Source organism: Aphelocoma coerulescens, unplaced genomic scaffold (assembly GCF_041296385.1).
Source record: "Aphelocoma coerulescens isolate FSJ_1873_10779 unplaced genomic scaffold, UR_Acoe_1.0 HiC_scaffold_118, whole genome shotgun sequence".
Taxonomy (NCBI): Eukaryota; Metazoa; Chordata; class Aves; order Passeriformes; family Corvidae; genus Aphelocoma; species Aphelocoma coerulescens.
This window is the reverse complement of record NW_027183476.1, coordinates 675,196-700,788: the sequence shown is the minus strand read 5'-3', so window position 1 is coordinate 700,788 and position 25,593 is coordinate 675,196. Positions and strand designations below refer to the sequence as shown.

Here is a 25,593-nt window from a genome sequence, read left to right as displayed (position 1 = left end):
GCGATTTTTTGGGATTTTTTGTGGGTTTTTTTTGGGGATTTCTGGGATTTTTTGTGGGGATTTTTTGGGATTTTTTTGGGGATTTTTGAGGGATTTTTTTTGGATTTTTTGGGATTTGTTGTGGGATTTCTGGGATTTTTTGTGGGTTTTTTTGGGATTTTTTGTGTGGGTTTTTTTGGGATTTTCTGGGATTTTTTGGGGGGTTTTTTTGGGGATTTCTGGGATTTTTGAGGGATTTTTTTGCGATTTTTTGGGATTTTTTGTGGGGATTTTTTTGGGGATTTCTGGGATTTTTGTGGGATTTTTTTTGCGATTTTTTGGGATTTTTTGGGGGATTTTTGGGGATTTTTTTGGATTTTTTTGTGTGGTTTTTTGGATTTTTTTTGGGATTTTTTTTGCGATTTTTTGGGATTTTGGGGGGATTTTTTGAGGGTTTTTTTGGGATTTTTTGGGATTTTTTTTGTGCGGTTTTTTGGGGGATTTTTGGGATTTTTTGTGGGGATTTTTTTTTGCGATTTTCTGGCATTTTTTGTGGGGATTTTTTTTTGGGATTTCTGGGATTTTTGAGGGGTTTTTTTGGGGATTTGGGTTTTTTGGGGGAATTTGTGGATTTGGGATTTTTTGTGGATTTCGGACATTTTTAATGGGATTTTTGGGGGACTTTCTGGGATTTTTTATGGGATTTTTGCGGGATTTTTTGTGGGATTTGGGGTTTTTTGTGGGATTTGAAGGATTTGTGGATATGAGATTTTTTATGGGATTTTGACATTTTTAATGGGATTTTTTTTGTGATTCTGGGATTTTGATGGGATTTTTTTGGGGATTTCCGGGATTTCCGGGATTTTTGGGCTCCGGGGTTTTTTCCGGGGGCACTTTTGGGGTTTGGGGGGGGTGGGGTCCTCCCCGTGGGGGGGGTCCCCGAGGGCGGGCGCAGAGCAGGAAGCTGCGCAGGGCCCCCAATTCCCCCGGGTTTGGGGCTTTTTTGGGGCCCTTTGGGGCTTGGGATGGGATGGACGGGACCTTTTGGGGCATTTGGGGCCATTTGGGGGCATTTGGGCGATGCCCGGGGGGGTTGGTGGGGCTTTCATGGGGTTGTGGGGGATTTTTATGGGGTTTTGGGGGGGCATTTCTGGGACTTTTGGGGGGGATTTTTGATGGGGAATTTTGGGATTTTTTGTGGGTTTTTTTGGGGGATTTTCTTGGATTTTTTTGGGATTTTTTTGCTATTTTTTGGGATTTTTTGTGGTTTTTTTTTGGGATTTCTGGGATTTTTTGTGGGGATTTTTTGGGATTTTTTTGGGGATTTTTGAGGGATTTTTTTTGGATTTTTTGGGATTTGTTGTGGGATTTCTGGGATTTTTTGTGGGTTTTTTTGGGATTTTTTGTGTGGGTTTTTTTGGGATTTTCTGGGATTTTTTGGGGGGCTTTTTGGGATTTTTGGGATTTTTTGTGGGATTTTTTTGCGATTTTTTGGGATTTTTTGTGGGGTTTTTTTGGGGATTTCTGGGATTTTTTTGGGATTTTTTTTGCGATTTTTTGGGATTTTTTGTGGGGATTTTTTTGGGATTTCTGGGATTTTTGTGGGATTTTTTTTTGCGATTTTTTGGGATTTTTTGGGGGATTTTTTGTGATTTTTTTTGGATTTTTTTGTGTGGTTTTTTGGATTTTTTTGGGATTTTTTTTGCGATTTTTTGGGATTTTTGGGGGATTTTTTGAGGTTTTTTTTGGGATTTTTTGGGATTTTTTTGTGTGGTTTTTTGGGGGATTTTTGGGATTTTTTGTGGGATTTTTTTGCGATTTTCTGGCATTTTTTGTGGGGATTTTTTTTGGGATTTCTGGGATTTTTGAGGGGTTTTTTTGGGATTTGGGTTTTTTTGGGGATTTGTGGATTTGGGATTTTTTGTGGGATTTCGGACATTTTTAATGGGATTTTTTGGGACTCTCTGGGATTTTTATGGGATTTTTTGCGGGATTTTTGTGGGATTTTGGGGATTTTTGTGGGATTTGGGGTTTTTTGTGGGATTTTTATGGGGTTTGTGGATTTGGGATTTTTTATGGGATTTTTGACACTTTTAACGGGATTTTTTTTTGTGATTCTGGGATTTTGATGGGATTTTTTTGGGGATTTCCGGGATTTCCGGGATTTTTGGGCTCCGGGGTTTTTTCGGGGGGCACTTTTGGGGTTTGGGGGGGTGGGGTCCTCCCCGTGGGGGGGTCCCCGAGGCGGGCGCAGAGCAGGAAGCTGCGCAGGGCCCCCAATTCCCCCGGGTTTGGGGCTTTTTGGGGCCCTTTGGGGCTTGGGATGGGATGGACGGGACCTTTTGGGGCATTTGGGGCCATTTGGGGGCATTTGGGCGATGCCCGGGGGGTTGGTGGGGCTTTCATGGGGTTTGGGGGGATTTTTATGGGGTTTTGGGGGGCATTTCTGGGACTTTTGGGGGGATTTTTGATGGGGATTTTTTGGGATTTTTTGTGGGTTTTTTTGGGGATTTTTTGGGATTTTTGAGGGATTTTTTTTGCGATTTTTTGCGATTTTTTGTGGGTTTTTTTGGGGGATTTTTTGGGATTTTTTGTGGGATTTCTGGGATTTTTTGTGGGGTTTTTTGGGATTTTTTGTGTGGTTTTTTTTGGGATATTTTGGGATTTTTTGTGGGTTTTTTTTGGGGATTTCTGGGATTTTTGAGGGATTTTTTTTGCGATTTTTTGGGATTTTTTGGGGGATTTTTTGGGATTTTTTTGAATTTTTTTGTGTGGTTTTTTGGATTTTTTTGGGATTTTTTTTGCGATTTTTGGGGGATTTTTTGAGGTTTTTTTTGGGATTTTTTGGGATTTTTTTATGCGGTTTTTTGGGGGATTTTTGGGATTTTTTGTGGGATTTTTTTTGCGATTTGTGGCATTTTTTGTGGGGATTCTTTTTGGGATTTCTGGGATTTTTGAGGGGTTTTTTGGGATTTGGGATTTTTTTGGGGGGATTTGTGGATTTGGGATTTTTTGTGGGATTTCAGACATTTTTAATGGGATTTTTTTGGGACTTTCTGGGATTTTTTATGGGATTTTTGCAGGATTTTTGCGGGATTTTGGGGATTTTTGTGGGATTTGGGGTTTTTTGTGGGATTTGAAGGATTTGTGGATATGAGATTTTTTATGGGATTTTGGCATTTTTAATGGGATTTTTGGGGGACTTTCTGGGATTTTTTAGGGGATTTTTTGCGGGATATTTTGAGATTTTTTTGTGGGATTTTTTGTGGGATTTGGGGTTTTTTGTGGGATTTGGGGGTTTTTGTGGGATTTGAAGGATTTGTGGATATGAGATTTTTTATGGGATTTTTGACACTTTTAACGGGATTTTTTTTGTGATTCTGGGATTTTGATGGGATTTTTTTGGGGATTTCCGGGATTTCCGGGATTTTTGGGCTCCGGGGTTTTTTCCGGGGGGCACTTTTGGGGTTTGGGGGGGTGGGGTGCTCACCGTGGGGGGGTCCCCGAGGCGGGCGCAGAGCAGGAAGCTGTGCAGGTCGCCGTGGGCCATGAAGGGCAGCAGCACGATGGGGGCGGGGGGGGGTCCCTCGCAGCCCCCTCCCCACGGCTGCAGGCAGACCCCTGGGGGGGGGGGGGAGGGGCAGCGTCAACCCCTCTGACCCCCCCCCTCAACCATCGGGGGCTCTGGGACCCCAAAATTTGGGGTGGAGAACCCCCCCTGAACCCCCCTCAAAATGGGGCGGAAACGCCCCCCCAGAAATGGCAGAGAAACCCCCGAAAAGGGGGCGCAGACCCCCCCAAATTTGGGGTTCAAACCCCTGAAAAGGGGGCTCAGACCCCCCCCAAATTTGGGGTTCAAACCCCCCAAAAAGGGGGCTCAGACACCCCCCAAATTTGGGGTTCAAACCCCCCAAAAAGGGGGCTCTGACCTCCCCTAAATTTGGGGTTCAAACCCCCAAATATGGGTGCAGACCCCCCCTAAATTTGGGGTTCAAACCCCCAAAAAAGGAGGCTCAGACCCCCCCTAAAGTTGGGGGTCAACCCCCCAAAATTGGGGTTCAACCCCCCCCAAAAAGGAGGCTCAGACCCCCCCCAAATTTGGGGTACAACCCCCCGAATATGGGCGCAGACCCCCCCTAAATTTGGGGTTCAAACCCCCTGAAAAGGGGACTCAGACCCCCCCAAAGTTGGGGGTCAATCCCCCAAATTTGGGGTTCAACCCCCCGAAAAGGGGGCTCAGACCCCCCCTAAATTTGGGGTTCAAACCCCCAAAAAAGGAGGCTCAGACCCCCCAAATTTGGGGTTCAACCCCCCCGAATATGGGCGGCTCTGACCTCCCCCAAAAAGGCGGCTCAGACCCCCCAAAATTGGGGTTCAACCCCCCCCAAAAAGGAGGCTCAGACCCCCCCCAAATTTGGGGTACAACCCCCCGAATATGGGCGCAGACCCCCCCTAAATTTGGGGTTCAAACCCCCTGAAAAGGGGACTCAGACCCCCCCAAAGTTGGGGGTCAATCCCCCAAATTTGGGGTTCAACCCCCCGAAAAGGGGGCTCAGACCCCCCCTAAATTTGGGGTTCAAACCCCCAAAAAAGGAGGCTCAGACCCCCCCCAAAGTTGGGGTTCAAACCCCCCGAAAAGGGGACTCAGATTCCCCCCAAAGTTGGGGGTCAATCCCCCTAAATTGGGGTTCAACCCCCCCAAAAAGTTGGCTAAGACCCCCCGAAATTGGGGCCCAGACTCCCCCAAATTTGGGGTTCAACCCCCCAAAAAAGGGAGCTCAGACCCCCCCAAATTTGGGGTTCAACCCCCCCGAAAAGGGGGCTCAAACCCCCCCAAATTTGGGGCTCAACCCCCCCTAAATTGGGCTTCAACCCCCCGAATATGGGCGCAGACCCCTCCCGAATTTGGGGTTCAAACCCCCCAAAAAGGCGGCTCAGATCCCCCGAATTTGGGGCCCAGACCCCCCCTAAATTGGGGTTCAACCCCCCCGAAATTGGGGTTCAAACCCCCCCCAAAAAGGCGGCTCAGATCCCCCCCAAATTGGGGCCCAGACTCCCCCAAAATTGGGGTTCAACCCCCCCGAAAAGAGGGCTCAGACCCCCCCGAAATTGGGGTTCAACCCCCCTAAATTTGGGGTTCAACCCCCCCAAAAAGGCGGCTCAGACCCCCCCAAATTGGAGCCCAGACCCCCCCGAAATTGGGGTTCAACCCCCCCCAAAAAGGGTGCTCAGACCCCCCCCAAATTTGGGGTTCAAACCCCCGAATATGGGTGCAGACCCCCCCAAAAAGGGGCCTCAGACCCCCCCAAATTGGGGCCCAGACTCTCCCAAATTTGGGGTTCAATCCCCCCGAAAAGGGGGCTCAGACCCCCCCGAATTTGGGGTTCAACCCCCCCGAATATGGGCACAGACCCCCCCCCCAAAAAGGCGGCTCAGACCCCCCCGAATTGGGGCCCAGACCCCCCCTAAATTTGGGGTTCAACCCCCCCAAAATTGGGGCCCAGACCCCCCCAAAATGGGGGCTCAACCCCCCCGAAAAGGGGGCTCAACCCCCCCCAAATTTGGGGTTCAACCCCCCGAAAAGGGGGCTCAACCCCCCCCAAAATTTGGGGTTCAACCCCCCCTAAATTAGGGTTCAACCCCCTCCAAAAAGGCGGCTCAGACCCCCCCAAATTGGGGCCCAGACCACCCCAAAATTGGGGTTCAACCCCCCCAAATTGGGGGCCAGACCCCCCCAAAATTGGGGTTCAGCCCCAAAAAGGAGGCTCAGACCCTCCCAAATTGAGGCTCAGACCCCCCCAAAATTTAGGTGCAGATCCCCCCAAAAATGGGGGCTCAGACCCCCCAAAATTGGACACAGACCCCCCCCCAAAAATGGGGCTCAGACCCCCCAAAATTGGGGTTCAACCCCCCCCCGAAAAGGGGGCTCAGACCTCCCCCAAATTGGGGCCCAGACCCCCCCAAATATGGGTGCAGACCCCCCCAAATTGGGCCCAGACCCTCCCAAATTGAGGCTCAGAACCCCCCAAAATTTAGGTGCAGATCTCCCCAAAAATGGGGGCTCAGACCACCCCAAAATTGGGGTTCAACCCCCCCAAAAATGGGGCTCAGACCCCCCCAAAATTGGGGTTCAACCCCCCAAAAATGGGGCTCAGACCCCCCCAAAAATTGGGTGCAGATCCCCCCAAAATTTGGGCTCAGACCCCCCCCAGTGCAGACCTCCCCAAAATGGGGCCCAGAACCCCCCAAATTTGGGGTTCAGGATCCCCCAAATTGGGGTTCAACCCCCCCCCATGAGACACAGAACCCCCTAAAATTGGGGTGCAGAACCCCCCCAAAATTGAGGCGCAAACCCCCAAAAATGGGGTTCAACCCCCCCAAAATTGGGGTTCAACCCCCCCCAAAATTGAGGTGCTGACCCCCCCTGAACCACCCCAAAATTTGGGCTCAGATCCCCCCAAAATTTGGGCTCAGACCCCCCCAAATTTGGGGCTCAGGACCCCGCCCAGAATTGGGGTGTAGACCCCCCCAAAATTCAGGTGCAGAACCCCCAAAAATGGGGCTCAGACCCCCCAAATTTGGAGTTCAACCCCCCCAAATTTGGGCTCAGATGCCCCCAAAAATTGGGGTTCAACCCCCCAAATTGGGGGGGCAGACCCCCCCAAAATAGGGCCTCAACCCCTCCCCAAATTGGGGTGCGGACCTCCCAAAATTTGGGCTCAGACCCCCCCAAATTTGGGTGCAGACCCCCCCCAAAATGGGCTCAGACCCCCCCAAATTTGGGTGCGGACCCCCCCAAATTGGGCTCAGACCCCCCCAAATTGGGGTGCGGCCTTCCCGGGGGGGGGGGTCCCAGACTTTTAGGGGGATTTTGGGGGGTCCCAAAGGAGATTTTGGGGATCCCACAGAGGATTTTGGGGGTCCCCAGGAGATTTTTTGGGGGCGGGGGGGGGGGTCCCAGGGGCGATTTTGGGGGAATTTTGGGGGCCCCAGGGGCCATTTTGGGGGTCCTGGGGGATTTTGGGGTCCCAGAGTGGATTTTGGGGTGGTTTTGGGGTCACTCTGAGGAATTTTGGGGTCCCGGAATCAATTTTGGGGTGGTTTTGAGGTGATTTGGGGATCCCAGAGTGGATTTTGGGGTGGTTTTGGGGTGATTTGGGGTCCCGGAGTGGATTTTGGGGCGGTTTTGGGGTGATTTGGGGATCCCAGAGTGGATTTTGGGGTGGTTTTGGGGTGATTTGGGGATCCCGGAGTGGATTTTGGGGTGGTTTTGGGGTGATTTGGGGATCCCAGAGTGGATTTTGGGGTGGTTTTGGGGTGGTTTTGGGGTGATTTGGAGATCCCAGAGTGGATTTTGGGGTGGTTTTGGGGTGGTTTGGGGGTGATTTGGGGGTCCCAGAGTGGATTTTGGGGTGGTTTTGGGGTGATTTGGGGATCCCAGAGTGGATTTTGGGGTGGTTTTGGGGTGATTTGGGGGTCCCAGAGTGGATTTTGGGGTGGTTTTGGGGTGATTTGGGGATCCCAGAGTGGATTTTGGGGTGGTTTGGGGGTGGTTTGGGGGTGATTTGGGGATCCCAGAGTGGATTTTGGGGTGGTTTTGGGGTGATTTGGGGGTCTCAGAGTGGATTTTGGGGTGGTTTTGGGGTCACTCTGAGGAATTTTGGGGTCCCGGAGTGGATTTTGGGGTGGTTTTGGGGTGATTTGGGGGTCCCAGAGTGGATTTTGGGGCGGTTTTGGGCTCTCTGAGCAGTTTTTGGGGTGATTTGGGGGATTTAGGGGTCCTGGAGCCAATTTTGGGGTGGTTTTGGGGGTGATTTTGGGGTGGTTTTGGGGGTCCCAGGGCGATTTGGGGGTCCCAGAGTGGATTTTGGGGTGTTTTGGGGTGATTTTTGGGGGTTTTTCTCACCGATCAGCTTCATGACCTTGGGGTGGTCGAACTCCTTTTGGGGAGGGATTTTTGGGGAGATTTTGGGGGGATTTGGGATCCCAGGAATTTTTGGGGGGGTTTTGGAGGGTCCCGGAGCCAATTTTGGGGTGTTTTGGGTGGTTTTGGGGGGTTTTGGGGTGGTTTTGGGGAGTTTTTGGGGGGCTTTTCTCACCGATCAGCTTCATGACCTTGGGGTGGTCGAACTCCTTTTGGGGGGATTTTTGGGGAGATTTTGGGGGGATTTGGGATCCCAGGAATTTTTGGGAGGTTTTGGGGGGTCTCAGAGACGATTTTGGGGTGTTTTGGGGTGTTTTGGGTGGTTTGGGGTGGTTTTTGGGTGTTTTTTTGGTTTTTTTTTCACCAATCAGCCTCACGACCTTGGGGTGGTTGAACTCCTTTTGGGGGGGGATTTTTGGGGAGATTTTGGGGGGATTTGGGATCCCAGGATTTTTGGGGGGATTTTAGTGGTCCCAGAGCCGATTTTGGGGTGTTTTGGGTGGTTTTGGGGTGGTTTTGGGGTGGTTTTTGGGGGTTTTTGGGTTTTTTTTTCACCAATCAGCTTCATGTCCTTGGGGTGGTCCAACTCCTTTTGGGGAGGGATTTTTGGGGAGATTTTGGGGGGATTTGGGATCCCAGGAATTTTTGGGGGGGTTTTGGAGGGTCCCGGAGCCGATTTTGGGGTGTTTTGGGGTGTTTTGGGTGGTTTGGGGTGGTTTTTGGGTGTTTTTTTGGGTTTTTTTTTTCACCAATCAGCTTCACGACCTTGGGGTGGTCGAACTCCTTTTGGGGAGGGATTTTTGGGGAGATTTTGGGGGGATTTGGGATCCCAGGAATTTTTGGGGGGGTTGGGGGGTCCCAGAGCCGATTTTGGGGTGTTTTGGGGTAGTTTTGGGGTGTTTTGGGGTATTTTGGGGGGCTTTTGGGGGCTTTTCTCACCAATCAGCTTCATGACCTTGGGGTGGTCGAACTCCTTTTGGGGGGGGATTTTTGGGGAGATTTTGGGGGGATTTGGGATCCCAGGAATTTTTGGGGGGGTTTTGGAGGGTCCCGGAGCCGATTTTGGGGTGTTTTGGGGTGGTTTTTTTGGGGTTTTCTCACCAATCAGCTTCATGACGTTGGGGTGGTCGAACTCCTTCATGCAAACGGCCTCGCTCAGGAAATCCTCGAGCTCCCCCCGCGAGCAGATGGCGACTTTGGGGGAAATTTCGGGGATTTTGGGGCAAATTTCGGGGATTTTGGGGCAATTTCAGGGATTTTGGGGGGTTTGGGGGGTTTTGGGGGGGCCTCACTTTTCATCGTCTTCACGGCCACCCGCAGCACGCCGGTGTCCTGGTGCAGCGTCCCCTCCACCACCGAGCCGAATTCACCTGGGGGGCGGCGGATTTTGGGGGGATTTTGGGGGGATTTGGGGGGGACTTGGGGGGTTTGGGGGGGATTTGGGGAGATTTTGGGGCGTCTCAAAGAGATTTGGGGGGATTTTGGGTGGATTTTGGGTGGTCTCAGGGGGATTTTGGGGCGTCTCAAAGAGATTTGGGGGGATTTGGGGGGATTTTGGGGTGTCTCAAAGAGATTTGGGGGGATTTTGGGTGGTCTCAGGGGGATTTTGGGGCGTCTCAAAGAGATTTGGGGGGATTTTGAGGGGTCCCAGGTGGGTTTGGGGGGGATTTTGGGGGGTCCCAGGGGGATTTTTGGGGGAGATTTTGGGAGGAATTTGGGTGCATTTTTGGGGGAGATTTTGGGAGGAATTTGGGTGCATTTTTGGGGGATTTTGGGAGGAATTTTGGAGGGATTTTGGGAGGATTTCGGGGGATTTTTGGGCGGATTTAGGGGGGAATTTGGGGGGATTTGGGGGGATTTGGGGGGGATTTGGGGGGATTTTGGAGCGTCTCAAAGAGATTTGGGGGGATTTTGGGTGGTCTCAGGGGGGTTCTGGGAGGTCCCGAGGGGATTTGGGGGGATTTTGAGGGGTCCCAGGTTTTTGGGGGATTTTGGGCAGATTTTGGGCAGATTTAGGGCAGATTTTGGATGGATTTTTGGGTAGATTTTGGGATGGATTTAGAGCAGATTTTGGGCAGATTTAGGGCAGATTTTGGGCGGACTTAGGGCAGATTTTGGGCAGATTTAGGACAGATTTAGGGCCGATTTTTATGTAGATTTTGGGTGGATTTGGGGTGGATTTGGGGTGGGTTTGGGGCAGATTTTGGGTGGATTTAGAGCAGATTTTGGGTGGATTTAGGGCAGATTTTTGGGTAGATTTTGGGATGGATCTGGGGTGGATTTGGGGTGGGTTTGGGGCAGATTTTGGGTGGATTTAGGGCAGATTTTGGGATGGATTTAGGGCAGGTTTTGGGGGGATTTAGAGCAGATTTTGGGATGGATTTAGGGCAGATTTTGGGTGGATTTAGGGCAGATTTGGGGCCGATTTTTGGGTAGATTTTGGGATGGATCTGGGGTGGATTTGGGGTGGGTTTGGGGCAGATTTTGGGTGGATTTAGGGCAGATTTTGGGATGGATTTAGGGCAGATTTTGGGGGGATTTAGGGCAGATTTTGGGCGGATTTTTGTGTAGATTTTGGGATGGATTTTGGGTGGATTTAGGGCAGATTTTGGGTGGATTCAGGGCCGATTCTGGGGGGATTTAGGGCAGATTTTGGGCCGATTTTTGGGTAGATTTTGGGATGGATTTTGGGTGGATTTAGGGAAAATTTTGGGTGGATTTAGGGCAGATTTTGGGCAGATTTTTGGGTAAATTTTAGGACGGATTTTGGGCGGATTTAGGGCAGATTTTGGGTGGATTTGGGGCAGATTTAGGGTGGATTTTTGGGCCGATTTTTATGTAAATTTTGGGATGGATTTGGGGTGGATTTGGGGTGGATTCGGGGTGGGTTTGGGGGTGCCCGGGAGGTGCCGGGGATTTGGGGACCCCCCCAGGACCCACCCTCGCCCAAGGTCTTGCCCAGCGCCACCCGGTGCCGCTCCACGAGGACGTCCCGGAGCTTCTCCTTCAGCTCGGGGCTGATGCCCAGGCGGTTCACTGGGGACAATGGGGACATTTGGGGACATTTGGGGACATTTGGGGACATTTGGGATATTTGGGGGATTTGGGACATTGGGACATTTGAGGACATTTGGGGACATTGGGGAATTGGGGGCATTTGGGGACATTGGGGAGATTTGGGGAGATTGGAACATTTGGGGACATTTGGGGACATTTGGGGGGTTGAGGACATTGGGGACATTTGGGGACATTTGAGGGGGTTGGGGACATTGGGGGGTTTGGGGACATTTGGGGGAGATGGGGACATTGGGGACATTTGGGGACATTGGGGGGACATTGGGGGGACATTGGGGGGATTGGGGACATTTGGGGACATTGGGGACATTGGGGACATTTGGGGACATTGGGGGGTTTGGGGACATCGGGGACACTGGGAGGGTTGGGGGATTGGGGGGATTTGGGGGGATTTGGGACATTTGGGGGGATTTGGGGGGTTGGGGACATCATTGGGGACATGGAGGGGATTGGGGATGGGGGAGATGGGGACATTGGGGACATTTGGGGACATTTGGGAACATTGGGGACATTGGGGGACATTGGGGGGTTGAGGACATTGGGGACATTTGGGGGATTGGGGGCATTTGGGGACATTTGGGGACGTTTGGGGACATTTGGGGACATTGGGGACATTTGGGGACATTTGAGGGATTGGGGACATTTGGGGACATTTGGGGGGATTGGGGACATTGGGAGGTTTGGGGACATTTGGGGGAGATGGGGACATTGGGGGACATTTGGGGACATTTGGGGAATTGGGGGCATTTGAGGACATTTGGGGACATTTGGGGGTTTGGGGACATCGGGGACATTGGGAGGGTTGGGGGATTGGGGGGATTTGGGGGATTTGGGGACATTTGGGGACATTGAGGGACATTGGGTGACATTGGGGGGTGAGGACATTGGGGACATTTGGGGACATTGGGGATATTTGGGATTTTGGGGACATTTGGGGACATTGGGGAATTGGGGGCATTTGAGGGGGTTGGGGACATTTGGGGACATTGGGGATGTTGGGGACATTTGAGGACATCAGGGAACATTTGGGGACATGTGGGGACGTTGGGGGGGTTGAGGACATTGGGGACATTTGGGGATATTGGGGATATTTGGGATTTTGGGGACATTTGGGGACATTTGGGGACATTTGGGGGGATTGGGGACATTGGGGACATTGGGAGGGTTGGGGGGATTGGGGGGATTTGGGGGGATTTGGGACATTGGGGGGTTTGGGGACATTTGGGGGGATTTGGGACATTGGGGGGACATCGGGGGGTTGGGGACATCATTGGGGACATGGAGGGGATTGGGGGGATTGGGGGGATTGGGGGGATGGGGGAGATGGGGACATTGGAGAGATTTGGGGACATTTGGGAACATTGGGGACATTGGGGGGTGAGGACATTGGGGACATTTGGGGACATTTGGAGACATTTGGAGACATTTGGAGACATTGGGGGGTTTGGGGGATTGGGGGGATTTGGGGGGATTTGGGACATTGGGGGGACATCGGGGGGTTGGGGACATCATTGGGGACATGGAGGGGATTGGGGGGATGGGGGAGATGGGGACATTGGGGAGATTTGGGGACATTTGGGGACATTGAAGGACATTGGGGGACATTGGGGGGTGAGGACATTGGGGACATTTGGGGACATTGGGGATATTTGGGATTTTGGGGACATTTGGGGACATTGGGGAATTGGGGGCATTTGAGGGGGTTGGGGACATTTGGGGACATTGGGGATGTTGGGGACATTTGAGGACATCAGGGAACATTTGGGGACATTTGGGGACGTTGGGGGGGTTGAGGACATTGGGGACATTTGGGGATATTGGGGATATTTGGGATTTTGGGGACATTTGGGGACATTTGGGGACATTGGGGAATTGGGGACATTTGGGGACATTTGGGGACATTGGGGGGTTGGGGACATTTGGGGGATTGGGGATATTTGGGGACATTTGGGGACATTTGGGAACATTTGGGGGATTGGGGACATTGGGGACATTGGGAGGGTTGGGGGATTGGGGGGATTTGGGGGGATTTGGGACATTTGGGGGGATTTGGGGGGTTGGGGACATCATTGGGGACATGGAGGGGATTGGGAGATGGGGACATTGGGGACACTGGGGACATTGGGGACATTTGGGGAGATTTGGGGACATTTGGGAACATTTGGGGAATTGGGGGCATTTGAGGACATTGGGGACATTTGGAGACATTTGGAGACATTTGGAGACATTGGGGGGTTTGGGGGATTGGGGGGATTTGGGGGGATTTGTGACATTGGGGGGACATTGGGGGGTTGGGGACATCATTGGGGACATGGAGGGGATTGGGGGGATGGGGGAGATGGGGACATTGGGGAGATTTGGGGAGATTTGGGAACATTGGGGACATTGGGGACATGGGGGGGTGAGGACATTGGGGACATTTGGGGACATTTGGGGACATTGGGGGTTTGGGGGATTGGGGGGATTTGGGGGGATTTGGGACATTGGGGGGACATCGGGGGTTGGGGACAGCATTGGGGACATGGAGGGGATTGGGGGGATGGGGGAGATGGGGACATTGGGGACATTTGGGGACATTTGGGGACATTTGGGGGATTGGGGACATTTGGGGACATTGGGGACATTGGGGGGTTGGGGACATTTGGGGGATTGGGGACATTGGGGGGTTTGGGGGATTGGGGGGATTTGGGACATTGGGGGGACATCGGGGGGTTGGGGACATTTGGGGACATTTGGGGGATTGGGGGGATGGGGGAGATGGGGGAGATGGAGACATTTGGGGACATTTGGGGACATTTGGGGACATCAGGGACAATGGGGCATCAGGGGGATTGGGGACATTGGGCGGGTTGGGGGGTTGGGGGCATTTGGGGGGATTTGGGGACATTGGGGACATTTGGGGACATTTGGGGAACATTTGGGGAACATTTGGGGACATTGGGGACATTTGGGGACATTGGGGGCATTTGAGGACATTTGGGGACATTTGGGGGTTTGGGGACATCGGGGACATTGGGAGGGTTGGGGGATTGGGGGGTTTGGGGGATTTGGGGACATTTGGGGACATTGAGGGACATTGGGGGGTGAGGACATTGGGGACATTTGGGGACATTGGGGACGTTGGGGACATTTGAGGACATCAGGGAACATTTGGGGACATTTGGGGACGTTGGGGGGGTTGAGGACATTGGGGACATTTGGGGATATTGGGGATATTTGGGGACATTGGGGACATTGGGGACATTTGGGGACATTTGAGGGATTGGGGACATTTGGGGACATTTGGGGAATTGGGGACATTGGGAGGTTTGGGGACATTTGGGGGAGATGGGGACATTTGGGGACATTTGGGGGGATTGGGGACATCTGGGGACATTTGGGGACATTGGGGGGTTTGGGGACATTTGGGGGGATTTGGGACATTGGGGGGACATCGGGGGGGTTGGGGACATCATTGGGGACATGGAGGGGATTGGGGGGATGGGGGAGATGGGGACATTGGGGAGATTTGGGGACATTTGGGGACATTGGGGACATTGGGGACATGGGGGGGTGAGGACATGGGGGACATTTGGGGACATTTGGGGGATTGGGGACATTTGGGGACATTTGGGGACATTTGGGAACATTGGGGACATTTGGGGACATTGGGGGACATTTGGGGACATTGGGGGACATTGGGGGACATTGGGGACATGGGGGGGTGAGGACATTGGGGACATTTGGGGACATTTGGAGACATTTGGGGACATTGGGGGGTTTGGGGGATTGGGGGGATTTGGAGGGATTTGGGACATTGGAGGGACATCGGGGGGGTTGGGGACATCATTGGGGACATGGAGGGGATTGGGGGGATGGGGACATTGGGGAGATTTGGGGACATTTGGGAACATTTGGGGACATTTGGGGACATCTGGGGACATTGGGGGACATTTGGGGGGTTGAGGACATTGGGGACATTTGGGGACATTGGGCGGGTTGGGGGATTGGGGGATTTGGGACATTGGGGGGACATCGGGAGGTTGGGGACATCATTGGGGACATGGAGGGGATTGGAGGGATGGGGGAGATGGAGACATTTGGGGAGATTTGGGGACATTTGGGAACATTGGGGACATTTGGGGACATTTGGAGACATTTGGGGACATTGGGGGGTTTGGGGGATTGGGGGGATTTGGGGGGATTTGGGACATTGGGGGGACATCGGGGGGTTGGGGACATCATTGGGGACATGGAGGGGATTGGGGGGATGGGGGGGATGGGGGAGATGGAGACATTTGGGGACATTTGGGGACATCAGGGACAATGGGGGCGTCAGGGGGATTGGGGACATTGGGAGGGTTGGGGGGTTGGGGGCATTTGGGGGGATTTGGGGACATTGGGAGGGTTGGGGACATTGGGGACACTTGGGGACATCGGGGGATTGGGGGCATTGGGGACATTGGGACATTTGGGGACAATTGGGGACATCGGGACATTGGGGGCTTGAGGACATTGGGGACATTTGGGGACATTTGGGGAACATTTGGGGACATTGAGGGACATTTGGGGACACTGGGGGGGTGAGGACATTGGGGACATTGGGGACATTGGGGGGACATTGGGGAATTGGGGACATTTGGGGACATTTGGGGACTTTTGGGGACATTGGGGGGTTTGGGGACATCGGGGACATTGGGAGGGTTGGAGGGTTGGGGGCATTTGGGGGGATTTGGGGACATTGGGGACATTTGGGGACATTTGGGGACATTTGGGGACATCAGGGGCTTGAGGACGTTGGGGACATTTGGGGACATCGGGGAACATTTGGGGCCATTTGGGGCCATTTGGGGCCATTTGGGGCCATTTGGGGCCATTTGGGGAACATTTGGGGCCATTTGGGGACATCGGGGAACATTTGGGGCTTGAGGACATTTGGGGCCATTTGGGCACATCGAGGAACATTTGTGGCCATCTGTGGCCGTTTGTGGCCGTCTGTGGCCATCGGGGCCGTCGGTCACTCACGCGTGGCCTGGGCCGAGCGCCGTCCGTAGGAGCTGCGCACGCGGAAGCGCACGGCCGGCTCGAAGGCCGCCCTGGGTGGGTGGGCAACCACTCGGTCACCGTGGCCACCGGGGGCCACCTCGGGGGCCACCTCGGGGGCCACCGCGGGGGTCACCGGGAGGCGCCCAGGTGACGGTTCCCTCACCCGTAGCGCGTCTCCTTGCGCCGCCGCCGCGCCGCCAGAGCGCCCAGGGCCACCAGCGCCAGCGTCCCCACGGCCACCAGGGCCACCAGCGCCGGCCACCAGCCGCCGGTCGGCCCCGGCGCCGGCCGCACTGCGGGGGGAGGGGGGCGTCCGTCGGCATCGTCGGCAACGCCGTCCTCATCCTCGTCTCATCGTCCCCACCCCATCGTCGTCATCATCTTCATCCCATCCCCATCATCATCTTCATCCCATCCCCGTCATCATCTTCATCCCATCCCCATCATCATCCCATCCCCGTCATCATCCCATCCCCATCATCATCATCTTCATCCCATCCCCATCATCATCTTCATCCCCATCATCATCCCCATCCCATCGTCATCATCATCGTCATCATCATCCCATCCCCATCATCACCGTCATCTTCATCCCCATCCCATCATCATCATCCCATCCCCATCATCATCCCTTTCCTGTCATCATCATCTTCATCCCATCCCATCATCATCATCCCATCCCCATCATCATCCCATCCCCATCATCATCCCATCCCCATCATCATCCCTTTCCTGTCATCATCATCTTCATCCCATCCCCATCATCATCTTCATCCCCATCATCATCATCATCTTCATCCCATCCCCATCTTCATCCCATCCCCATCATCATCCCATTCCCGTCATCATCATCTTCATCCCATCCCCATCATCATCCCATCCCCGTCATCATCTTCATCCCATCCCCATCATCATCATCATCATCATTGTCATCATCATCCCATCCCCATCATCACCGTCATCTTCATCCCATCCCATCATCTTCATCCCATCCCCATCATCATCCCATCCCCATCATCATCCCATTCCCGTCATCACCGTCTTCATCCCCATCCCATCATCATCGTCATCATCGACATCATCGTCCCATTCCTGTCATCACCATCTTCATCCCCTTCCCATCATCATCATCATCATCGTCATCATCATCTCATCCCCATCATCACCGTCATCTTCATCCCCATCCCATCATCATCATCATCATCATCATCCATCCCCATCATCACCGTCATCTTCATCCCCATCCCATCATCTTCATCCCATCCCCATCATCATCCCATTCCCGTCATCACCATCTTCATCCCCTTCCCATCATCATCGTCATCATCGTCATCATCATCCCATCCCCATCATCGTCCCATTCCCATCATCACCGTCATCTTCATCCCCATCCCATCATCATCATCATCGCCATCATCATCCCATTCCCGTCATCATCATCTTCATCCCATCCCCATCATCATCCCATCCCCATCATCACCGTCATCTTCATCCCATCCCATCATCATCATCCCATCCCGATCATCATCCCATTCCCGTCATCACCATCTTCATCCCCTTCCCATCATCATCATCATCGTCATCATCGTCATCATCGTCATCATCATCCCATCCCCCATCATCATCCCATTCCCATCATCACCGTCATCTTCATCCCCATCCCATCATCATCATCATCATCGTCATCATCATCATCATCGTCATCATCCCATTCCCATCATCACCATCATCTTCATCCCCATCCCATCATCATCACCCCATCCCATCCCCAACATCATCTTCATCCCCATCATCATCTTCATCCCCATCCCATCATCACCCCATCCCATCCCATGCCCATCATCCATCGTCATCTTCATCCCATCCCAATGCAATCACCATCATCTTCATCCCATCCCAATGCAATCTCTGTCATCCCCATCATCATCTTCATCCCATCCCATCCCATCCCATCCCATCTCCATCACCTTCATCCCAGCCCATCCCAATCCAATCTCCATCATCTCCATCATCTTCATCCCATCCCATCTCCATCATCTTCATCCCATCCCATCTCCATCACCTTCATCCCATCCCATCTCCATCATCTTCATCCCATCCCATCCCAATCCAGCCACCATCACCGTCATCATCTTCATCCCATCCCAGTCCAATCTCCATCATCTTCATCATCTTCATCCCATCCCATCTCCATCATCTTCATCCCAGCCCATCCCGTCTCCATCATCCTCATCCCATCCCATCCCATCTCCATCACCTTCATCCCATCCCATCCCATCCCATCCCATCCCATCCCATCCCATCCCATCCCATCCCATCCCATCCCATCCCATCCCATCCCATCTCCATCACCTTCATCATCCTCATCCCATCCCATCCCATCTCCATCACCTTCATCATCCTCATCCCATCCCATCCCATCTCCATGACCTTCATCCCATCCCATCTCCATCACCTTCATCCCATCCCATCTCCATGACCTTCATCCCATCCCATCTCCATCATCTTCATCCCATCCCAGTCCAATCTCCATCATCTTCATCCCATCCCATCTCCATCACCTTCATCCCATCCCATCCCAATCCAGCCACCATCACCGTCATCATCTTCATCCCATCCCAGTCCAATCTCCATCCTCATCCTCATCCCATCCCATCCCATCCCATCCCATCCCATCCCATCCCATCCCATCCCATCCCATCCCATCCCATCTCCATGACCTTCATCCTATCCCATCTCCATCACCGTCATCATCTTCATCCCATCCCAGTCCAATCTCCATCATCTTCATCATCCTCATCCCATCCCATCCCATCTCCATCACCTTCATCCCATCCCATCCCATCCCATCCCATCCCATCTCCATCACCTTCATCATCTTCATCCCATCCCATCTCCATCATCCTCATCCCATCCCATCCCATCTCCATCACCTTCATCCCAGCCCATCCTCCTCCTCCTCACCCAGATGTGTCTCCAGCGGGGCCTCTCCAGCTGTGGGGACACCGGGGGGGGGGGTCAGGGGGGGCCATGGGGACACCGGGGGGGACCGGGGAGGGGATTCGGGATTTTGGGGACATTTTGGGGACATTTGGGGACGTTTGGGGACATTTGGGATTTTGGGGTCAGGGGGATTCGGGATTTTGGGGACATTTGGGGACATTTGGGGACGTTTGGGATTTTGGGGACATTTTGGGGACGTTTGGGGACATTTGGGGACATTTGGGGATGTTTGGGGACATTTGGGGACGTTTGGGATTTTGGGGTCAGGGGGATTCGGGATTTTGGGGACATTTGGGGACATTTGGGACATTTGGGGACGTTTGGGAATTTGGGTCAGGGGGATTTGGGATTTTGGGGACATTTGGGGACATTTGGGGTTTTGGGGATGTTTGGGGACATTTGGGGATGTTTGGGATTTTGGGGACATTTGGGGACATTTTGGGGACATTTGGGACATTTGGGGACGTTTGGGATTTTGGGGACATTTGGGGACATTTGGGGATATCTGGGGACTTTTGGGGTTTTGGGGATGTTTGGGGACATTTGGGGACCTTTGGGATTTTGGGACGTTTGGGGACATTTGGGGCTTTGGGGTCAGGGGGATTTGGGGTCCAGGGATGCAGAGATTTGGGGGTCTGGAGTTTGGGGGATTTGGGGGTCTGGATTTTGGGGCGGATTTTTTGCCGGATTTGGGGGGTTTTGGGGGGGTTTGGGGAGATTTTGGGGCGGATTTTTTGCCGGATTTGGGTATTTTTTGGGGGGTTTGGGGAGATTTTGGGGCGGATTTTTTGCCGGATTTGGGGGTTTTTGGGGGGTTTGGGGAGATTTTGGGGCGGATTTTTTGCCGGATTTGGGGTTTTTTGGGGTCGGGGAGGTTTTGGGGCGGATTTTTTGCTGGATTTGGGTTTTTTTTTGGGGGGGTTTGGGGAGATTTTGGGGCGGATTTTTTGCTGGATTTGGGGTTTTTTTGGGAGGTTTGGGGAGATTTTGGGGCGGATTTTTTGCCGGATTTGGGTATTTTTTGGGGGGTTTGGGGAGATTTTGGGGCGGATTTTTTGCCAGATTTGGGTTTTTTTGGGGGGGGGGTTGGGGAGATTTTGGGGCAGACTTTTGCCGGATTTGGGGTTTTTTTTTGGGGGGGTTTGGGGAGATTTTGGGGCGGATTTTTTGCCGGATTTGGGGTTTTTTTTGGGGGGTTTGGGGAGATTTTGGGGCGGATTTTTTGCCGGATTTGGTTTTTTTTGGGGGGTTTGGGGAGATTTTGGGGCGGATTTTTTGCTGGATTTGGGTTTTTTTGGGGGGTTTGGGGAGATTTTGGGGCGGATTTTTTGCCGGATTTGGGTTTTTTTGGGGGGTTTGGGGAGATTTTGGGGCAGATTTTTTGCCGGATTTGGGGGTTTTTTGGGGGGTTTTGGGGAGATTTTGGGGCGGATTTTTTGCTGGATTTGGGGTTTTTTTGGGGGGGGTTGGGGAGATTTTGGGGCGGATTTTTTGCCGGATTTTGGGGTTTTTTTGGGGAGTTTGGGGAGATTTTGGGGCAGATTTTTTGCCGGATTTGGGGTTTTTTTGGGGGGGGTTTGGGGAGATTTTGGGGCGGATTTTTTGCCGGATTTGGGGGTTTTTTTGGGGAGTTTGGGGAGATTTTGGGGCGGATTTTTTGCCGGATTTGGGGTTTTTTTGGGGGGGGTTTGGGGAGATTTTGGGGCAGATTTTTTGCCGGATTTGGGGTTTTTTTTGGGGGGGTTTGGGGAGATTTTGGGGCGGATTTTTTGCCGGATTTGGGGGTTTTTTTGGGGGGGGTTGGGGAGATTTTGGGGCGGATTTTTTGCCGGATTTGGTGCTTTTTGGGGTGCAGGATTTGGAGTTTGGGGGGGATTTTTTGCCGGATTTGGGGTTTTTTTGGAGTCGGGGAGATTTTGGGGCAGATTTTTTGCCGGATTTGGGGTTTCTTTGGGGGGGTTTGGGGAGATTTTGGGGCGGATTTTTTGCCGGATTTGGTGTTTTTTGGGGTGCAGAGCAGGGTTTTGGGGCGGATTTTTGCAGGATTTTGGGGGGTTGGGGGATTTTTGCAGGATTTGGGGTTTTTTGGGGTGCAGGGCCGGGTTTGGGCCAGATTTTTGCAGGATTTGGGGTTTGGGGGGATTTTTTTGCCGGATTTGGGTTTTTTTTGGGGGGGTTTGGAGAGATTTTGGGGGGATTTTTTGCCGGATTTGGGGTTTTTTGGGGTCGGGGAGGTTTTGGGGTCACTCACGGGGCGGCAGCAGCAGCAGGGGGGGGCTCCAGGGCCCATCCCCCCCCCCGGTGTAGGGGGACACCCTGAGGGTCGCGTTGGGCCCCAGAGACCCCAAATCCAGCGTCGCCTCCTGGGCCAGCCCCACATCCAGAACCACCTGGATTTGGGGGGAAATGGGGCAATTTCAGGGATTTGGGGGGGAAAATGGGGGAATTTCAGGGATTTGGGGGGATTTGGGTGGGAAAAGGGGGGATTTAGAAGGGATTTTGGGGGAGATTTTGGGGGATTTTGGGGGAATTTCAGGGATTTTGGGGGAATTTGGGGGGATTTGGGGGGGATTTGGGTGGGAAAAGAGGGGATTTGGGGGGGTTTAGGGGGAAAATGGGGGAATTTCAGGGATTTGGGGGGAATTTGGGGTGGAAAGGGGGGAAAATGGGGGAATTTCAGGGATTTTGGGGGGATTTCGGGGGATTTGGGGGGATTTGGGTGGGAAAAGAGGGGATTTGGAGGGGATTTTGGGGGAAATTTTGGGGGATTTAGGGGGAAAATGGGGGAATTTCAGGGATTTCGGGGGGATCTAGGGGGGAATTTCAGGGAAAATGGGGGGATTTGGGGGAGATTTGGGGGGGAAATGGGGGAATTTGGGTGGATTTGGGAAGAAAGAGGGGATTTGGGGGGATTTGGGGGGAATTTCAGGGATTTTGGGGGAATTTGGGGGGAATTTGGGGGGATTTCGGGGGGAAAAGAGGGGATTTGGAGGGGATTTGGGGAGATTTTGGGGGGAAAATGGGGGAATTTCAGGGATTTTGGGGGGATTTTGGGGGAAAAGAGGGGATTTGGAGATGATTTTGGGGGAATTTAGGGGGAGAATGGGGAAATTTCAGGGATTTGGGGGGATTTGGGGGAAAATGGGGGAATTTCAGGGATTTTGGGGGGAATTTGGGGCGGAAAGGGGGGAAAATGGGGGAATTTCAGGGATTTTGGGGGAATTTGGGGGGATTTGGGGGAAAAGAGGGGATTTTGGGGGATTTTGGGGGAGATCTTGGGGGGAAATGGGGGAATTTCAGGGATTTTGGGGAAATTCGGGGGGGATTTCAGGGGGATTTGGGGAGATTTTGGGGGAAAAGAGGGGATTTGGAGGGGATTTTGGGGGATTTAGGGGGGAAATGGGGGCATTTCAGGGATTTTGGGGGGATTTGGGGGGATTTGGAAGAGATTTGGGGGATTTGGGGGAATTTGGGGGGGATTTGGGAGGAAAGAGGGGATTTGGGGGGATTTAGGGGGAAAATTGGGGAATTTCAGGGATTTTGGGGGGATTTGGTGGAATTTGGGTGGGAAAAGGGGGGATTTAGAAGGGATTTTGGGGGAGATTTTGGGGGATTTAGGGAGAAAATGGGGAAAATTCAGGGATTTGGGGGAAAATGGGGGAATTTCAGGGATTTGGGGGGAATTTGGGGGAATTTCGGGGGGATTTGGGGGGGATTGGGGGAGATTTGGGGAGATTTGGGGGGATTTGGGAGGAAAGAGAGGATTTGGGGGGATTTGGAAGAAATTTGGGGGATTTGGGGGAATTTGGGGGGTATTTGGGGGCAAAGAGGGGATTTGGGGGGATTTGGGGGGAAATGGGGGAATTTCAGGGATTTGGGGGAATTTGGGGGGATTTCAGGGGGATTTGGGGGGGATTTGGGAAGAAAGAGGGGATTTGGAGGGGATTTCGGGGAGATTTTGGGGCGGAAATGGGGGAATTTCAGGGATTTTGGGGTAATTTGGGGGGATTTTGGGGGAGATTTTGGGGGATTTGGGGGGAAAATGGGGAAAATTCAGGGATTTGGGGGGAAATGGGGGAATTTGGGGGGGATTTGGGAAGAAAGAGGGGATTTGGGGGGATTTGGAGGAGATTTGGGAGAATTTGGGGGGATTTTAGGGGATTTGGGGGAAAATGGGGGAATTTCAGGGATTTTGGGGGAATTTGGGGGGATTTCAGGGGGTTTGGGGTGGGAAAAGAGGGGATTGGGGGGATTTAGGGGGAAAATGGGGGCATTTCAGGGATTTTGGGGGGATTTGGGGGGAAAAGAGGGGATTCGGAGGAGATTTGGGAGAGATTTGGGGGGATTTGGGGGAAAATGGGGAATTGGGGGGGATTTTTGGGAGGATTTGGGGGAAAATGGGGGAATTTCGGGGGATTTGGGAGGAAAGGGGATTTGAGGGGATTTAGGGGGGAAATGGGGGGATTTCAGGGATTTTGGGGGGATTTAGGTGGGAAAGAGGGGATTTGGAGGGATTTGGGGGAAATTTGTGAGGATTTGGGGTATTTGGGGGGGAAATGGGGGAAAACGGGAATTCTGGGAGGATTTGGGGGAATTTGAGGGAGATTTGGGAGGATTTGGGGAGATTTAGGGGGAAAACGGGGGAATTTTGGGGATTTGAGAGGATTTGGGGGGATTTGGGGGGATTTGGGGGGATTTGGGGAAAAATGGGGGAATTTCAGGGATTTGGGGGGATTTGGGTGGGAAAGAGGGGATTTGGGGGGGATTCTGGGGGAGATTTTTGGGGATTTCAGGGGGGAAATGGGGGAATTTCAGGGAATTGGGGCAATTTGGGGGGGATTTGGAGGAAAGAGGGGATTTGGGGTGATTTAGGGGGAATTTGGGGGATTTTGGGAGGATTTGGGGGGAAATGAGGGGATTTGGGGGATTTAGGGGGAAAACGGGGGAATCTGGGGAGTTTGGGTGGGAAAATGGGGGAATTTGGGGGGATCTGGGGGAAAATGGGGGAATTTCAGGGATTTTGGGGGGATTTAGGTGGGAAAGGGGATTTGGGGGAGATTTGGGAGAGATTTGGGGAAAAATGGGGGAATTTGGGGGGATTTGGGAGGAAAGAGAGGATTTGGGGGGATTTAGGGGGAAAATGGGGGAATTTCAGGGATTTTGGGAGGAATTTGGGGGGAATAAAACGGGATTTGGGGGGAATTTGGGGAAGATTGGGAGGGGAAATGGGGGCCCAGGGAGGGTTTTGGGGTGAATTTGGGGAGTTTTGGGGTCCCAGGGAGGGTTTTGGGGTGAATTTGGGGAGTTTTGGGGTCCCAGGGATGGTTTTGGGGTGAATTTGGGGAGTTTTGGGGTTTTTTGGGGTGAATTTGGGGAGTTTTGGGGGTTTTGGGGTGAATTTGGGGAGTTTTGGGGTCCCGGGGAGGGTTTTGGGGTGAATTTGGGGAGTTTTGGGGTCCCAGGGGGGGTTTTGAGGTGAATTTGGGGAGTTTTGGGGTCCCGGGGAGGGTTTTGGGGTGAATTTGGGGAGTTTTGGGGTCCTGGGAGGGTTTTGGGGTGAATTTGGGGAGTTTTGGGGTCCCAGGGAGGGTTTTGGGGTGAATTGGGGGAATTTTGGGGTTCCGGGAGGGTTTTGGGGTGAATTTGGGGAGTTTTGGGGTCCCAGGGAGGGTTTTGGGGTGAATTTGGGGAATTTTGGGGTTCCGGGGAGGGTTTTGGGGTGAATTTGGGGAGTTTTGGGGTTCCGGGGAGGGTTTTGGGGTGAATTTGGGGAGTTTTGGGGTCCCAGGGAGGGTTTTGGGGTGAATTTGGGGAGTTTTGGGGTCCCAGGGAGGGTTTTGGGGTGAATTTGGGGAGTTTTGGGACGTTTTGGGGTCGGGGGTCGCACCTCGGGGTGGGCCAGGGTCCGGTAGCCCACCCGGTAGCCCCTGAGGATGCCATTGAGGGGGTCCCGGGGGGGGTCCCAGCGAAGCCGGGCCCGACCCCCCCCCAAAAAATCCAAGGTCACGTTCTGGGGGGGCCCCTCCGGAGCTGGGGGGGGAGGGGGGAAAGGGAGGGTGAGACCCCAAAAATGGGGTGGGAAATCCCCAAAAATGGGGGGGTGAGACCCCCAAAAATGGGGAGAGAAATCCCAAAAATGGGGGGAGAAATCCCAAAAATGGGGGGTGAGACCCCCAAAAATGGGGAGAGAAATCCCAAAAATGGGGGGAGAGAAATCCCAAAAATGGGGCGTGAGACCCCCAAAAAATGGGGGGTGAGATCCCCCCCAAAAATGGGGGCTGAGACCCCAAAAATGGGGGGAGAAATCCCCAAAAATGGGGGGTGAGACCCCCAAAAAATGGGGGGTGAGATGCCCCCCAAAAATGGGGGCTGAGACCCCAAAAATGGGGGGAGAAATCCCAAAAATGGGGGGTGAGACCCCAAAAATGGGGGGAGAAATCCCAAAAATGGGGGGTGAGACCCCAAAAATGGGGGGTGAGACCCCCAAAAATGGGGGGAGAAATCCCAAAAATGGGGGGAGAAATCCCAAAAATGGGGGGTGAGACCCCCAAAAATGGGGGGTGAGACCCCCAAAAATGGGGAGAGAA

General features: G+C 52.9%; 1 protein-coding gene across 1 annotated transcript in view; it reads right to left on the bottom strand.

Annotated features, from left to right (window-relative positions):
- The window catches only part of LOC138100611 (tyrosine-protein kinase receptor UFO-like), a 53,804-nt gene that overhangs the window by 832 nt on the left and 27,379 nt on the right, over positions 1-25,593 (bottom strand). Inside the window, exons 8-16 of the mRNA XM_068998486.1 lie at positions 24,894-25,036; positions 21,258-21,396; positions 18,968-18,997; positions 16,167-16,296; positions 15,983-16,053; positions 10,844-10,939; positions 9,196-9,273; positions 9,005-9,097; positions 3,470-3,600 (exon numbers count right to left, since the gene is read on the bottom strand). Of these exons, the coding sequence (XP_068854587.1) occupies positions 3,470-3,600; positions 9,005-9,097; positions 9,196-9,273; positions 10,844-10,939; positions 15,983-16,053; positions 16,167-16,296; positions 18,968-18,997; positions 21,258-21,396; positions 24,894-25,036 (911 nt within the window). The remainder of the gene's footprint in view (positions 1-3,469; positions 3,601-9,004; positions 9,098-9,195; positions 9,274-10,843; positions 10,940-15,982; positions 16,054-16,166; positions 16,297-18,967; positions 18,998-21,257; positions 21,397-24,893; positions 25,037-25,593) is intronic.